This window comes from Lissotriton vulgaris, chromosome 1_1, assembly GCF_964263255.1.
Source record: "Lissotriton vulgaris chromosome 1_1, aLisVul1.2, whole genome shotgun sequence".
Taxonomy (NCBI): domain Eukaryota; kingdom Metazoa; phylum Chordata; class Amphibia; order Caudata; family Salamandridae; genus Lissotriton; species Lissotriton vulgaris.
The window spans coordinates 1160680044-1160698040 of NC_141685.1; the positions used below are offsets into that span (position 1 = coordinate 1160680044).

A 17997-nucleotide genomic window follows, 5' to 3' on the forward strand; every position below is an offset into this window, starting at 1 on the left:
GGTTAGTAGTCTCTAGCAGATGTCCCATCTCCTCTCAGCTTCCCATCACTCCCAATGAGGTCATCGAGGAAGTTACACTTGATGCCCTGGAGGATGAGCGGAGAGGTTTAGTGGTCTTGGGTGTACCTGAGACTTGGCGGTGACTTTGCAAGCATTACATAGGTCTTTTACTCTTGCTTCCTATGCTAGCCTTTGGAGGGCTTTTTGGGCCTGGTGTTTGAAGAAGTAGGTGGATCCTACCTCAACTAGTCCCTTTCTAGTTATGCAGTTCTTGCAGGATGGGGCTAGTTTAGGTTTGACGGTGGCTACTCCAAGGGTTCAGTGAGCTGCTATTTGGGCAGTTCAGGGCTCATGGAAGAATTGGAAGGATGAGAAGAGTCCAATGCCTAGGTTTCTCCAGGGGTTGTTGAATCAGTTTCCCAGACCTGTCAGTTCAATTCAGAATTGGAATCTGCAGTTGATTCTAGATGACCTGACTGGTCCCCGGGTTCAGACTCTTGCTCGGTTGGATTTGAAGATTTTTTAGTAGCAATTACTTTTGCTAGGTCCTTAATGGAATTGGTGGCTTTATCCTTCCAATATCAATTTTGTAAGGTTTTCCACGATCGAACAGCGTTGATTCCTGTACTTTCTTTTACTTCCGAGGTTAACTCTGCTTTTCATTATAGACAGGAAGTTTTTCTCCCCGAATTTAGTCCAGCACCTTCCTCGAACGAGGATCTCAGGTTGCATTGTTTAGCTACTGGGAGATCTCTCGTGGAGTATCTAGATAAAGTTAAAACTTTTCGAAAAGGGGACTCACTGTTTGTAAATTTTGAACCAACAAGTAGAGAGGAGAAGCCATCCATGGCTACTTTGAGTAGATGGATGCGTTGCTTGATTCTCTTGGTATATGAGGTGAAGGGTGTAGTTCACCTGCCTGGTATTCAGGGAAGATCTACAATCAGTTTGGCTACGACAATGGCTGAATAGCAAAGGAACTCCTCTGTGGAGGTTTGTGTGGCAGCTACATGGGCTACTCCCTTCATTTTTGTAGGTCATTTTAGGATTGCTGAGTTTGAGCACCTCAATAATGTTCTTGTTCACAGAGTTGTTGTCCTCTATGAAGTAATAGAGATGTATTTGTTATGTGATCTTTGCATTAAATTGGATTTGGATGTTCTTGCAACTCAGTTGTCCATTTTCTTTACTTGCTATGTCTTATTTATAAGGAAGGAAGGCGAGGAAGGGACGCAAAGGTAATGCTGCCATTACTTACCAGTAATGGCAATACTCCTAGTCTTTCTCCTTCGGCTTTTTTCAAGTGCCCTCCCACATTCCCGATAACTGAGCAACTGAGTTTGTGGTGAGGAGTGTTTATGTACAGCGGCTGACGTTTGGGGTGGGAGGAGCTTTTATTTTGGGAAGGGGAGGTCTGATCGGAGGCAAGGAGTGCTCATTTGCAAAGAAAGAAGGCAAGGGAGAAGGACTAGGAGTAATGTCATTACTGGTAAGTAATAGATGCATTTTAAATCATGCATTTGACCAGGACAATGCAAATCCGAACCCATATAGTTTTGGAAGATTTGTATACAATGACTGTATTAAAAAGACACTCAACTTCAATGATAGTTCACTACAAAACAAGATACACCTTGTCTGTTAACATGCATTAGAGAGTTCTATAAAACCACTGCATTACCAGTCATAAAACGGAATGGAAAAAAGGTACTAATGGAAGGCGTTTTTAAACATTTTTGGTATCTCGAAACGTGGTTACCCTTAGTAAAAACGTTTTACTGGCAGTCAATTTACTCATGCCTAAAGGCATTTGGCAAATCAGAGAGCGAGTTTCAGTTTTGACCGTCCTATGAAAGCCACGTGAATTTAATGCCACTTCTCTGAAGTGGCCAGGTGAAGGCACATTCACACTACAAATTTCAAGTATATGAATACATACATCATTAGAGTGATGAAGATCCTAACACATGGGCAGCTTTTAAAAAATAAATGTAGATTTCTCCTTACATTTAGCAGATACTTTGTATCCTCCAAGGGGGGCCGAGTGTCCTTCGGCTGCATCAAATCCTGCCGACACCAGCACCACATCAGGGGCAAACTCGCGTGCAATGGGCATCACTACCGTCCTGTAATGAGCAAGGAAAAACACATTGTACACCTTCATTCATTGTTTGCATTTGGATTGTCTTTCAGACCAAAGGCAGTGATGAAGTTATCAATAATGCAGAAGATGCACTGGCAGCTGGGGCCACGGACCTGAAGGGTCCACTGTAACCTGATTGTTGAATTTTACTACCCAAATAGCAGGGAGGCGCCAATTTTCATTGCCTGTCCTGGGACCAATGGCACATGCCACTGCCAAAAGAAAACATCAGCATGGGAGGGCAGAGTGCTTTGGTCAGGCAACAATGTTGGGATCACCTGAAGCGGTCTCAGAAGAAACTTAGATCTCAGTTTTCAACCATTCAGTTTAGCTGATTAGTGTGGTACCTTTTAAAGGATAGTGCACAAGCTGCACCATCAAGGCAGATGCTGTTCTGTCACAGACTGCCCTAATATTAGGCCACTGGACACTGCACTGTCCATGTTTAAAACCATAAAGCACTCTGTTTCCATGGTATCCTTTCATCATTACTCTCTAACTTTATCTAAAAGTGAAACTACAAGGAAGAAGGGAATAGGAAGAAGGAGAAGCGCAATTTGCAACTGATGCATTTTATCTTTCACAAAATTATCTGATTTGCACTGGGCTTCTAGTCGCCCTTATCAGAATGTAGGGTTGTACGGGTTGCTGGCCGTAGCTGGACTTTTGTGGAAGGTGTTGGGTGAGGTGTGTGAGGTTTGGAAAAACATACTGCAGCGGCATCTCAGGACATAAGCATGAGGCGATACATTCCCACTCATGGCTATCTACACTTTTGTTTACTACTTAATCATAAAAGTCCTTATGTATGTGGGAAAAGTGAGGTTTGTAATGCTCTTGTGAATTCCAGGTGGTTAGGTGTTTCTAATTCTAGCAGGGAGTAAACTCCATATCTTAGCTATTTGAACTGAAAAGGAGTTTCCACCACGACACATTGAATTACGAAATGCCCAATCAGGTGGTATTTTTTTTGCAGAAGAAAGACTGGGCATCAGCCGTGAATATCATGATGATGTGTGTGCATTACTAAGAGACGGGCACTGGCTGACTGGACAGAAATCAAGATCTGATGGGCTCTGAAGTTATACTTTAATCTGTGTGTCACTGGCATTAGTGTAGCAGCTAAGGTTAGAATAGGTAGTGGTCTCAGGTTTATGTTAAAGAGTGGGTGACTGTTAAACAGGGGTGAGAATAAATCAGTGTGGTGGGGGTAAAGGCTCAAAGCAGAAGGGAGGCAGAGGCAGAATGAGAAACTTTTTATGGGGAATTAGGTAATATAGTGAAGGATGAGGCGTTATATCACGATAGATGTGAGTCTCAGAGACAAAGTCGAATGAAGGACCTTATCACAGTTGGCCCAACGGTCCAAAGGCAGATGTACTCCCCTAAGCTGGTGTCCACCGTAAACTGGATCTCATCCCTTGTTGTGCTTAAGTGTACATTATGTGCTCCACCAAGGGCAGAATCTTGTTGATGTGAGAGAGAAGATCAATTTCTTTTATGTACACTAACAGGTGCGCATAAGAAGCTCTTTTCAACTAGTTTACCAAGGAAAGACCATTGTAGGTTGGATGATAATTAGAGGTGGGCATTGGGTTTGTGGCATTTTTCCACAATCTGCTTAAGGGAAACAGTTTTGAGTTATTTTGGCATTCATTGCAGTGATTGGTGGTCGCTCTGGTCGAGATGGCAGCTAGGCCTTACAGCATCAGGAACTGAACAAAGTTAGGTTTCTCATATGTACAAGTGGCTTTTGAGAGGTTGGCAAACTCAAAGTGGAGAGCAGTTGAAGGAATATAGTCTCAGTTAAGGAATGAGTTTAGAGGTTGATAACGTGTGTGTGTTGAGCTGGTGGTCCTCCTTAGTTTTTGTTGCAAGATACCTTTCAAGAGCTCCAGAGTATAGTTAGGTTGTCAGTTGTGGGTGAATTTTAAAGGTGAAGAATACTGGGTTTTACATTGTTCTCAATATCTTTCGAGTTCCCTGGTTGGGAAGGTGGCCACATGGATGCAACAGGAAATGTGAAGTTGTTTTTCCTTTCTGACTAAACCGTTATGGATTCCAGAGTGACACTGCAATGTCAGTTTGCCATTGTAATGGTTGGTATTTTCCCAATGCCTTTGCAAGATCTTTTGTTCATTTTAATAAATCCCTTCAATTTTCTGGCATTGATGAGAGGTTACAGTGGTTTTTTAAGCATAATGATCCCCAGGATGGAAGCTAGCCCAAAATCAAACAGTTGAAATGGCATTCTTTTTTCTTAAACAACAAAGTTTTAAGTTGAAGAGAGATGGTGGAAGAGTCAATTGTGTCCATGTTCTGGAATTTCTAAAAAAATGTTGACAGTGGCTTTGCTGAAAGAGTGGATAATTGCAAGCTGAACTGAACTGTAGCATGATCAGTCCATGTTACATGATATCTATGGCTAACTGCGATGAGGTTGTAATGGGCACAAATTCTGTAAAGGCTATGCCTAGTTGAGTGGGCAGGGCCAGAGGCCATTTGAGTTAGAAATTTCACGTTGTCAGCCATACTACTACAGAATAAAGCAGGTCGGCTGTGTTTTCTAGCCTCACCCACATATATTCTGCATGGCTACTGGGCTGGGCCAGAAGGGATGCAACCAACTGGGTTTCACACTTTTTCCGCGATCACGGTAGCTGCATAGGGGAGGAGAATACGGGTAGTGAAACTCTACCAGGATGAAGTAGCGTCCCCTTATCTGGCTGCAGGAAACACTGGAAGACATTTTACGGCAGGTGTGCAAATGCACCATATGTTTTAGCATTTCGGGGAAAGGAAGAACAACAAGGAGAGTACTGAGAGAACGCACAGGAATAGCCAGAGAAAAGCTGGCGAACAAGAAGGGCATTTGGGTGTACCTATAGGTGGATAAAGGACTGACTTGGTAGACTGAAAGCTGATTGGTCTATAATATGGTAAATGACTTAAGATCCCTGGATGTGCGATACTTTCTGTGCTTACTACAATTCTCTGTTTTCAGCATTTTGCCATTTTTTTTAAATTCTGTATGCCTAGAATGATTTGGAACGCTCTCAGCAGATATATAGCATCCTCCCCATGTTATGAAGTAAACAAACAAGTAGTCAAAGTGTGATACTTAAATGTTTATAATTAGCATGGCATGGCTATAGCATAATGCACCTTAACGTCAACATAGCCATCAATGTAATTCCAGTTCAGACAACAAAACCATCTGCAATTTCTGGCCTTGCCTTCACACTCTAGTTGTGGTATTTCATCTCCACCCAACATTTTGTTCGATAATAATGTTTTCTCAGGATCACATGTCTGATATTACAAACACTTGGACCAGTATTGAAATGTCCACTCAGAGCGGTTTTTATGTACACAACATAATGCACTCCCGCAGCAAGTATTATACCTTTGAGAGGTATTCAAGTCAGCGCAATCTATGATCCCATGCCTGTGTGAAAGCATTTAAAAAGTGGGGCATGGAGATATTATTTTGTCATATTTTTAACATTTTGTACAGACGCTTTGATTCAGAAATAGATGACAGAATTCAGAATGCAGTTACAAATTGAGGACAATGATACTATCGGACCCTTTAAGGTGTTATATTCGTTCCACTCCGGTGAATTAAAAATAAGGAAATCAAATTCCCATCTGGAAGAATGAAAGGACTGGGGTGGAGTCTGCCATGTCAAGCACAGCTCATATGGATTTCCAAAGGCACAACACCGGACTAGGGAAGGCCTGTGCACCTTTAACACTATGCAGAGGAGAGACTGGGTAGCAGCCCTAGGGAACAAAGGCATAGCCAAAGAGATGCCTACGAGCTCTTCCGTGCGTGCTCTATGCTACACCAGACAAGCTACCAAGACTGGCCAGGAAATCCCAGTGGAAATCAAGTTTCTACGTAAGTAAAGACCTATTTTGAGATTTCTTTTATGTAAAAATCAAACCACATGTGCTGCAGAGCGTGGGGAATGGATATCATTAAACAAAAAAAATTTACAATAATAAATCCCTGCAGCCATCTGAGGAAAGTTGGACTCACAGCAGCCGCAAGCATCGACTTCTCCCAAGGTCCGGGTCGTCTGAATGCATCCATGTTGTGCTAGTCTCTTGACTGCTTTAAATGACAGCAGCAGCTCCAGCTCCTGTGCAGAACTGCTGAAAACGCTACTTGGCCCATACTTTGACAATTTTTTTTAATGTTTTGTATATTGCGTGAAGCTCTGAAAAGACCAGAATCATCGACAGCTAACGTTTTTAGATCTAAAAAAATAAAAACTTCCACGTTCAAAGCCCTGGCAGGGATCTGGTTTTAATTCCACCGTCCCCTCAGCCTTTCTCTTGATGTTTTTGCCAACTTTGTAATAACCCTTCTTCAATCCGCTCCCCTTGTAGGCACCTTTCTCCCTGAAGGGGAAAACCTAGGCACTGTGCAGTGAAGAGGCAGGCGTTCTGCACCTCGCCGGGGAGGGAGCATTCCAGGCTTCTGATAGGATCAATCAGAACAACCAGCCTTTGATGAGACTAATGCCCAATATTCAGGAATTATATTTTGTCATTTCCTAAAATGTGACAACTGCATTTTTTGTGTGTATAAAACACCAATGATCAGATTACTTTCAGTTGAATGTTAGAAGTGGATATTTCTTCTGAGACAAGAAAGCTAAATTGGTCCCATTGGGGTTCAACTGAAAGCTATTGCTGTCTAAAGCCCAATTGATAATGGAATCACATCTGGATGCGTAAGTGAATCTTCAGTGTAAAGTTACAGCTCATGAAAAGGGCCAGGTTTACAAACTGCAGTCTGAATGCTCTCACTAAAGAGCTAGATAAGGGGTCTGATTTACCCCTCAACGTGGCGGAGGGCATCACTACTGCCACCCTGACAGACTGCAAAATGTAGATATGACTGCTGGCCCAGTGGTCATCTCTGTACCGTGAAAGGATTTACAGTGACAACGGTTTTCCCCTGTTTGCACAAGATTTTGTGGATGGCCGTCGACAGGTTTTGAAGGCTGTTCATCAAACTTATATCAAATGCACAAAGTGGGAGTTTATTTTTGAAAAACAAGAAACGAATGACGCCCAAACCCAGGGAGTTTTCCATCAGGGTGTGGGTCATTATTTTTTTCTGTTCTGCTTTGCTTTTTTACATTACAAGTTCCACCCTAAAAAGGGCAGGCAGTGTAATATCCTTCCTCTGAATGCCCCTACTCTGTTCAGCCGCCAGAGGCATTTCGGTCAACAAAGTCACTGGGGAATCCATTGATGGAAATCTTTAGGTCAGCCCGTCTCTAAATGAGGCGGTCAGAGCAAGGGTTTAATGGACAGAGTACTCCATCGAGTTTGTGACAGAACACCCTGTCTAGCTGGCTCTATATTGGGCCCTAAAGTCTCTCCTCTAAGTAGGCAAGCAGGGGCCCCAGCTGGGACCAGGAATGGTGGTTGTTCAGTTGAAATGCTCGTCCAGTCGTTAAGATTCTATAGAATTCAGTTTAAAGGGGGTGGTAGGAGGGGTGTGTAACACATGGCAATATGATGGTTGAAGGAGAAAGAAAAAAAGGAATATTGCACTTCTTTGTAAAGTAATATTAATATACATATATCATTTTAAAATATTGTGTTTTTAAGTTTGTGGAATTGATTTAAAAAAAATAACTCACAGCAATATCCAAGGAGGGTGCCAGTTGTAATGCTTTCTTCGTTTTCACGTTAATTGCAGATTGTCTTGCAGGGGGGAAGCACCTTAGGCTATTTCTTTTGTCACCCAAGCATTGCTACGGCCCTGGTGAGACTGGTGCCCAGAGCTCTACACTGAATCGTGTCATTCCGATGTTGCATTATTGATGCAGGAATGGGAGCGGCAGAGGCTGCAACTAATTCTTGATACTTTGATACATCAGTGAATACACTTGAACTAAAGGTGAAATAGCAGCATCCCTTTGTTTTTGGGGATCATTTCTAAATCGAAATCTAAACTGTTCAAAAAAACTTTAGAAATAAACATACAACCGATGAAAATACATACATTTCTTATATAGTTCTTTAAAAAATGCCAAACATTGAAGATATGAAACTGAAAAGTGTTATTGCTACATTTGTAGCAAACAAAGAGGGCGGGTTATGGGTGCCAACCGTCCTTGTTTCCCCCAGACGAAAAAGCATGGTGCATTGATGGGTCCATTACAAACACACACTGGTTAGAAGCCAGTGACAGACGCAAAGTGGCCTGCTGCAGAAAGGAACCTGTTCTGCCATTTTTTTGGAAGAACTAGGTGGGTGAGACATTTAAGAGGCACAGGCAATAAATATACGTGACTTGGTCGAAGTGCAGCTATCTTCTGTACAGCTACAATCGCAAATGTCTTGTAAGATTCAGATGCGAACAAAAAGTAGAGGAACGGCAGAGGGGTGTTTTAAAAAAAGAAATCTATTTCTATTGTTTGGAATAACAAAAGTACACATAATTGGATGTAACTGTGGAAGTGACGCGGAAAAAATCGAAATCTCAGCCAAATGGTCCTTGTCAGCTTCAAAATCAAGCACACTCTACAGCTTCGGCGGTTTCTCCGATAAAACACATTTGTGCATTGAAGCCATCCGCGGGCCAGATGTCAGCCACCGGACCATTCAAGACTGCAGACAAATCAAAAGCAGATTAACTAGCCAATGCTAATTCTAGTTGAAAATGGACTTCCAGAACAGCAGCTGTGTCTGACCTCCGATTCTGCTGGATTATTTAACGTGTTTTATTACTTTTTTGTGGAAGGGAAAGAGCGATATTAGGCACAAAACTGACTTTGGAAGACCATCTACAATTACAAAAAGAGGGGGGATATAGCCAAAGCGGTTAACAATGGGAGAATTTATAATGGGGTTTAATTATAATAATTCAAAATGTATTATTTAGCAGAAACCATGACATAATAGGAAAATACTATATTTTTCCACAGAAGATGATGCCTTATAGAAGAAGAGGTTTAGCGTGGTTTGGTTAAAAGTGGGTCCAGCCTCGAAGGCAATGGCTAATTGCCCTAAAGAATAAAAACACACCACACATGGAGGTTGGTTTTCAGTGGGTGAGCATCACGAGAAGAGGAGATATTGTGATCCTCGGGAAGCTTCAGTGGTTATGGAGAGATTACATTAGCCACTTTTACCAAATATATATTTTGACCAAAAAGACAGAAGAGCACAAATGCTTCGAGGAAGAAGTGATGAGGACTCAAATAATAAATTAATTTAAAAAAAGGTATGGGCAGGGGCGTAGGAGCAACAGAACAAACCAAGCCTGAGTACAATTGGAGACCATGTTGGACGGGATGTCAAGTGAAAGTAGACATATTGGCACACTGGATGGGTGTAGCAATTAATATTTTCAAGCAAATCCTGTGCTGAAATAAACAGAAATATGCCCACTTCACATTAGTATTTTTGCACTCTTCCATTTTCAGAAAATACATTTTTGTGGTCTAGTTCAATATTGTAAATTGTGATGTTACAAATATGTAAAGTTTGATTTAAGAATCAATTTTGCATTTGACTACAATACACACTTTGGTTAATGAATTAAGGTGACTGCTCAGTTTTTTAATATATGATTTTTTATATATATTTAATAGTGTTACCTATAAAAATGCTACCTTCTATTAATCTGCTAGTCACTAATTTCACAATCGACCCAGATCTGATTATTCGGAAAATGCCAAAAATAGCCTTGAAAGATAGCTACAAATAGGCGAGAAACATGAACATCTTTAAAAGATGTTTTCCCTCTAGGCACAGTTTTGGCCAAGGTTGCTGCAGTCGTTTCTAAATTTCAAATGGAACGGAAAGATCAGAAATACAAGACTTATAAAAAGTTGTTTAGGTTTGGCATTTGATCAGTGATATCTTTAAAAAGACTTTAGAGAAGAGTCCCAAATAATTCAATAAGCTGTAGGCATGGAGGTACAACCCTTTAAAAAAAGTAGGTGTACAAGTATCTGTCACAAAAAAGAAACCATGTTTTTTAATTGCACAGAATTTTCAGAAAATTTCGAATTTTTAGAGCTGTGGTGTCTCCTGGTGAAGTGCCAACTCGTTCAAATAAGTTAAATCTGACCTTGATGTGCAATGCGGGGAGAGCGAAGGATCAAACTCGATACTAGCTGTAGTGCCACACTGCAGGAACAAGCATTTACAATGCAACGGTCTCGCCTTTGCAAAAGTTAGCGCTTTTGGCATTGTAAATGACAAATGTTTTATTTATGTGTTGGTTTTGGAAACAGATAAATAAATGGCATTGTCATGAGCAGTAGAGAGTGAGTAGTAGAGAGTGAGTAGTAGAGAGAGTAGTAGAGAGAGTAGTAGAGAGAGTAGTAGTGAGTAGTAGAGAGAGTAGTAGTGAGTAGTAGAGAGTGAGTAGAGAGTAGTAAGTGAGTAGTAGAGTGTGTAGTAGAGAGTAGTGAGTGTGTAGTAGAGAGTAGTGAGTGTGTAGTAGAGAGTAGTGAGTGTGTAGTAGAGAGTAGTGAGTGTGTAGTAGAGAGTGTGTAGTAGAGAGTGTGTAGTAGAGAGTGAGCAGTAGAGACTAGTGAGTGTGTAGTAGAGTGGTGAGTGTGTAGTAGAGTGGTGAGTGTGTAGTAGAGTGGTGAGTGTGTAGTAGAGTGTGTAGTAGAGTGCGTAGGAGAATGTGTAGTAGGGAGTGTAGTAGAGTGTGTAGTAGAGAGTGTGTACTAGAGAGTAGTGAGTGTGTAGTAGAGAGTGTGTAATACAGAATGTGAAGTAGAGAGATTGAAGTAGAGAGATTGAAGTAGAGAGATTGAGGTAGAGAGATTGAATTAGAGAGATTGAAGTAGAGAGTGTGGAGTAGAGAGTGGAGAGTCTGTAGTAGAGTGTAGTAGAAAGTAGTGAGTCTGTAGTAGAGTGTAGTAGAAAGTAGTGAGTGTGTAGTAGAGTAGTAGAGAATGTGTAGTAGAGTAGTAGAGAGTAGTAGAGGGTGTGTAGTAGAGTGTGTAGTAGAGCGTGTGTGTAGCAGAGTGTGTAGTAGAGTGTAGTAGAGCGTGTAGTGTAGAGTGTGTAGTAGAGAGTGTGTAGTAGAGAGTGTGTAGTAGAGAGTGTGTAATGTAGTGTGTAATGTAGAGTGTGTAGTAGAGTGTGTAGTAGAGTGTGTAGTAGAGTGTGTAGTAGAGCGTGTGTGTAGCAGAGTGTGTAGTAGAGTGTAGTAGAGCGTGTGTAGTAGAGAGTGTGTAGTAGAGAGTGTGTAGTAGAGAGTGTGTAGTAGAGAGTGTGTAATGTAGAGTGTGTAATGTAGAGTGTGTAATGTAGAGTGTGTAATGTAGAGTGTGTAATGTAGAGTGTGTAATGTAGAGTGTGTAATGTAGAGTGTGTAGTAGAGTGTGTAGTAGAGTGTGTAGTAGAGTGTGTAGTAGAGTGTGTAGTAGAGAGTGTAGTAGAGTGTGTAGTAGAGAGTGTAGTAGAGAGTGTAGTAAGTAGTGACTGTAGTAGATAGTGTGTAGTAGAGAGTGTCTAGTATAGAGTGTGTCGAAGAGAGTAGTGGCTGTAGTAGTGAGTGTGTAGTGAGTGTGTAGTAGAGTGTGTAGTAGAGAGTAGTGACTGTAGTAGAGAGTGTGTAGTAGTGTGTAGTAGAGAGTAGTGACTGTAGTAGAGTGTGTAGTACAGTGTGTAGTAGAGAGTAGTGACTGTAGTAGATAGTGTGTAGTAGAGAGTGTCTAGTATAGAGTGTGTCGAAGAGAGTAGTGGCTGTAGTAGTGAGTGTGTAGTGAGTGTGTAGTAGAGAGTAGTGACTGTAGTAGAGAGTGTGTAGTAGTGTGTAGTAGAGAGTAGTGACTGTAGTAGAGTGTGTAGTAGAGTGTGTAGTAGAGAGTAGCGACTGTAGTAGAGAGTGTGTAGTAGAGTGTGTAGTAGAGAGTGTGTAGTAGAGTGTGTAGTAGAGAGTAGAGTGCGTAGCAGAGAGTAGTGACTGTAGTAGAGTGTGTAGTAGAGTGTGTAGTAGAGAGTGTGTAGTAGAGTGTATTAGAGAGTAGAGTGCGTAGCAGAGAGTAGTGACTGTAGTAGAGAGTGTGTAGCAGAATGTGTAGTAGAGAGTAGTGACTGTAGTAGGGAGTGTGTAGTAGAGAGTAGTGACTGTAGTAGAGAGTGTGTAGTAGAGAGTGTGTAGTAGAGAGTGTGCAGTGATTTGAGTTTTACATCAAATTAAAAACGGGGAACGGAACAAACTCATCCTATACATTATTGTGGTAGGTGCCCACGCATGTAGGGTTAAATGATGCGTTAGATGCCACAGGTCCCACCAACACGCTTCCTTTATGATAGGAGAATGCCCAACATCGCGGAGATTTGCTCTCTGCTCTTCCCGGATATTTGTATTTTCAAATGTATAATGTTATCCTGCTAAACGAAGACGATGCTCAAACTATAAAAGAAGAGGGTTTCACAGATATGTTAGTCCTTCCGGGCAAACGAAATGACCCAAAGAAAGATCAAGTGACAGTTTAGAGCTCCAAGTGAGTCTTAATAAAATCAGTGTCTGGAACGCATAGCATCAAAAAACGAGCGGGGCATCAAACTGCAGTGTCATTCAATCAAAGCTTCAAGGCTTCTGAGCGCTAGCCGAGAATTATTTTTTGTGAAGCACTAATCACTGTGGAAGGTGCCCCTGCTATCCCAGATGTGAGAAGTCAGTCTGATATGAAAATAAGCAGTATTTGGAATGAATGTATTTGGCAGGGGGAAGGTGGGCGGCGCAAGACCGTACTGACGAGTGAACAGGAGCCATTTTGTACCGAGTGATTCTGCCTGTGTGCATGTAGACAAACCAGGCAGCAGCATGAGCATGTGATTCGGTAAAATAACAAGCATTTACAATGCAATGGTTTTGCCTTTGTTAAAGTTAGAGCTATTGGCATTGCTCTTGACACTCTGAAGCTCCACTCTGCACTCTGAAGCTCCACTCTGGACTCTGAAGCTCCACTCTGAAGCTGCACTCTGAAGCTGCACTCTGAAGCTGCACTCTGAAGCTCCACTCTGAAGCTCCACTCTGAAGCTCCACTCTGAAGCTCCACTCTGCCCTCTGAAGCTCCACTCTGCCCTCTGAAGCTCCACTCTGCCCTCTGAAGCTCCACTCTGCCCTCTGAAGCTCCACTCTGAAGCTCCACTCTGCCCTCTGAAGCTCCACTCTGAAGCTCCACTCTGAAGCTCCACTCTGAAGCTCCACTCTGAAGCTCCACTCTGAAGCTCCACTCTGAAGCTCCACTCTGAAGCTCCACTCTGAAGCTCCACTCTGAAGCTCCACTCTGAAGCTGCACTCTGAAGCTGCACTCTGAAGCTCCACTCTGAAGCTCCACTCTGAAGCTCCACTCTGAAGCTCCACTCTGAAGCTCCACTCTGAAGCTCCACTCTGAAGCTCCACTCTGAAGCTCCACTCTGCACTCTGAAGCTCCACTCTGCACTCTGAAGCTCCACTCTGAATCTGCACTCTGCACTCTGAATCTCCACTCTGCCCTCTGAAGCTCCACTCTGAATCTCCACTCTGCCCTCTGAAGCTCCACTCTGAATCTCCACTCTGCCCTCTGAAGCTCCACTCTGAAGCTCCACTCTGCACTCTGAATCTCAACTCTGCCCTCTGAAGCTCCACTCTGAAGCTCCACTCTGCCCTCTGAAGCTCCACTCTGCACTCTGAAGCTGCACTCTGAAGCTCCACTCTGAAGCTCCACTCTGAAGCTGCACTCTGAAGCTCCACTCTGAAGCTGCACTCTGAAGCTCCACTCTGAAGCTGCACTCTGAAGCTCCACTCTGAAGCTGCACTCTGAAGCTGCACTCTGAAGCTGCACTCTGAAGCTCCACTCTGAAGCTCCACTCTGAAGCTCCACTCTGAAGCTCCACTCTGAAGCTCCACTCTGAAGCTCCACTCTGAAGCTCCACTCTGCACTCTGAAGCTCCACTCTGAAGCTCCACTCTGAAGCTCCACTCTGAAGCTCCACTCTGCACTCTGAAGCTCCACTCTGAAGCTCCACTCTGAACTCTGAAGCTCCACTCTGCACTCTGAAGCTCCACTCTGCACTCTGAAGCTCCACTCTGCACTCTGAAGCTCCACTCTGCACTCTGAAGCTCCACTCTGCACTCTGAAGCTCCACTCTGCACTCTGAAGCTCCACTCTGCACTCTGAAGCTCCACTCTGAAGCTCTACGCTCCACTCTGAAGCTCCACTCTGAAGCTCTACTCTGAAGCTCTACGCTCCACTCTGAAGCTCCACTCTGAAGCTCCACTCTGAAGCTCCACTCTGAAGCTCCACTCTGAAGCTCCACTCTGAAGCTCCACTCTGAAGCTCCACTCTGAAGCTCCACTCTGCACTCTGAAGCTCTACTCTGAAGCTCCACTCTGCACTCTGAAGCTCTACTCTGAAGCTCCACTCTGCACTCTGAAGCTCTACTCTGAAGCTCCACTCTGCACTCTGAAGCTCCACTCTGAAGCTCTACTCTGAAGCTCCACTCTGAAGCTCTACTCTGAAGCTCCACTCTGCACTCTGAAGCTCCACTCTGAAGCTCTACTCTGAAGCTCTACTCTGAAGCTCTACTCTGAAGCTCCACTCTGAAGCTCCACTCTGCACTCTGAAGCTCCACTCTGAAGCTCCACTCTGAAGCTCCACTCTGAAGCTCCACTCTGAAGCTCCACTCTGAAGCTCCACTCTGAAGCTCCACTCTGAAGCTCCACTCTGAAGCTCCACTCTGAAGCTCCACTCTGAAGCTCCACTCTGAAGCTCCACTCTGCACTCTGAAGCTCTACTCTGAAGCTCCACTCTGCACTCTGAAGCTCTACTCTGAAGCTCCACTCTGCACTCTGAAGCTCTACTCTGAAGCTCCACTCGGCACTCTGAAGCTCCACTCTGAAGCTCTACTCTGAAGCTCCACTCTGCACTCTGAAGCTCCACTCTGAAGCTCCACTCTGCACTCTGAAACTCCACTCTGAAGCTCCACTCTGAAGCTCCACTCTGAAGCTCCACTCTGAAGCTCCACTCTGAAGCTCCACTCTGAAGCTCCACTCTGAAGCTCCACTCTGAAGCTCCACTCTGCACTCTGAAGCTCCACTCTGAAGCTCCACTCTGAAGCTCCACTCTGCACTCTGAAGCTCCACTCTGAAGCTCCACTCTGAAGCTCCACTCTGAAGCTCCACTCTGAAGCTCCACTCTGAAGCTCCACTCTGCACTCTGAAGCTCCACTCTGAAGCTCTACTCTGAAGCTCCACTCTGCACTCTGAAGCTCCACTCTGAAGCTCTACTCTGAAGCTCCACTCTGCACTCTGAAGCTCCACTCTGAAGCTCCACTCTGCACTCTGAAGCTCCACTCTGAAGCTCCACTCTGCACTCTGAAGCTCCACTCTGAAGCTCCACTCTGCACTCTGAAGCTCCACTCTGAAGCTCCACTCTGCACTCTGAAGCTCTACTCTGAAGCTCCACTCTGCACTCTGAAGCTCCACTCTGAAGCTCTACTCTGAAGCTCCACTCTGCATTCTGAAGCTCTACTCTGAAGCTCCACTCTGCATTCTGAAGCTCCACTCTGAAGCTCCACTCTGCATTCTGAAGCTCCACTCTGAAGCTCCACTCTGCACTCTGAAGCTCCACTCTGAAGCTCCACTCTGAAGCTCCACTCGGAAGCTCCACTCGGAAGCTCCACTCGGAAGCTCCACTCGGAAGCTCCACTCGGAAGCTCCACTCGGAAGCTCCACTCGGTAGCTCCACTCGGAAGCTCCACTCGGAAGCTCCACTCTGCACTCTGAAGCTCCACTCTGCACTCTGAAGCTCCACTCGGAAGCTCCACTCTGCACTCTGAAGCTCCACTCTGCACTCTGAAGCTCCACTCTGAAGCTCCACTCTGCACTCGGAAGCTCCACTCGGAAGCTCCACTCGGAAGCTCCACTCGGAAGCTCCACTCGGAAGCTCCACTCGGAAGCTCCACTCTGAAGCTCCACTCGGAAGCTCCACTCGGAAGCTCCACTCGGAAGCTCCACTCGGAAGCTCCACTCTGAAGCTCCACTCGGAAGCTCCACTCGGAAGCTCCACTCGGAAGCTCCATTCTGCACTCTGAAGCTCCACTCTGCACTCGGAAGCTCCACTCGGAAGCTCCACTCGGAAGCTCCATTCTGCACTCTGAAGCTCCACTCTGCACTCTGAAGCTCCACTCTGAAGCTCCACTCTGCACTCTGAAGCTCCACTCTGAAGCTCCACTCTGCACTCTGAAGCTCCACTCTGCACTCTGAAGCTCCACTCTGAAGCTCCACTCTGAAGCTCCACTCGGAAGCTCCATTCTGCACTCTGAAGCTCCACTCTGCACTCGGAAGCTCCACTCGGAAGCTCCACTCGGAAGCTCCATTCTGCACTCTGAAGCTCCACTCTGCACTCTGAAGCTCCACTCTGAAGCTCCACTCTGCACTCTGAAGCTCCACTCTGCACTCTGAAGCTCCACTCTGCACTCTGAAGCTCCACTCTGCACTCTGAAGCTCCACTCTGCACTCTGAAGCTCCACGCTGAAGCTCCACTCTGAAGCTCCACTCTGAAGCTCCACTCTGCACTCTGAAGCTCCACTCTGAAGCTCCACTCTGCACTCTGAAGCTCCACTCTGAAGCTCCACTCTGCACTCTGAAGCTCGAAGCTCCACTCTGAAGCTCCACTCTGCACTCTGAAGCTCCACTCTGAAGCTCCACTCTGCACTCTGAAGCTCCACTCTGAAGCTCCACTGAAGCTCCACTCTGAAGCTCCACTCTGAAGCTCCACTCTGAAGCTCCACTCTGAAGCTCCACTCTGAAGCTCCACTCTGAAGCTCCACTCTGCACTCTGAACGGTCAGACTCCAAAAATCGGCCCTAATCACAATAGTATTATTTCACCTGCGTGAATATAAGTCTTTGAAATTCTGGCCAGTGGTAATACACACAAGTAATATAAAATTGTTGTTCCAAAGAGCATTAAATGGAAATAAAACAAGTACCAGACCCATTGACGCCTGCACCTTAAAAGTGAAACTGACTGAAGCAAGCGCCCGGGCCACGTTGAAAAAAAAAGCCACACACATTAGATGCAGTCAAGGCGCGCTCACGAGGTCAGAAGGCACTCCACATGAACAACTACCAGACACATTGTTTCATTTCACTTTGAAAGTGCAGGCGTCAAAGTGAAACTGACTAAAGGAAGCGCACGGCCCATTAGATGCAGTCAAGGCGCGCTCACGAGGTCAAATCTCCAAAGGAGAAGCTCGTGACAGCCTGACTACAGCAGAAAAAGCTCGTAACAGTCTGATGTCCACAATATTCCCAGAAAAGTGGCAACATAAGTTGTCTCGCATAGACAGCAAAAGCTTCGCTTTTGCTTTCGTCTAGGCGAGACCTAAAAACGAAACTTTTTATGCTGCTGTGCTGGGGAAACTACTGTCCAGAAGAAGTTGGGAACAACAGTGCTCACAATGTACTTGAATTCAAGCAAGTGCACAATCCTTAATGTATATCTGGGGTCAGGCCATCCTATAGTTCATATAGTGTATGGCTTCACTGGCTGCTGGCCACGTCAGTGCCGAGCAACAGTGGAGTTTCCCCGGGTCATTTCAGTCTTTCTCTAGAATGGAAACAAGATATAGTGAGGCCCACACTGTCCCTCCGATGAGTTGCGCGCGTACACACACACAATTTGTCCTTTCTCTCAATACATTTCAGAGAAATGTCAAAGAACCAGAGAAGTAAGGCAAAGAGGACTAACAGCCGCAAGATAGATGAAAAGTATCTGAAGGCAGCCAAAACGTGTCGGCTCATTTATAACTTCTTTTGCCTTACCCTGATAAAGAGGAAGTCGTATATGTAGATACATCC

The 17997-nt window shown here is 44.6% G+C and overlaps 1 protein-coding gene across 3 annotated transcripts in view; it reads right to left on the reverse strand.

Moving 5' to 3' along the window:
• Positions 1–17997, reverse strand: part of HDAC7 (histone deacetylase 7) — a 686142-nt gene that overhangs the window by 23048 nt on the left and 645097 nt on the right. For all 3 annotated transcript variants that reach the window (XM_086964199.1, XM_086964189.1, XM_086964206.1), the window contains one exon: positions 2008–2126. In XM_086964199.1, coding sequence (XP_086820325.1) covers positions 2008–2126 — 119 coding nt within the window. The remainder of the gene's footprint in view (positions 1–2007; positions 2127–17997) is intronic.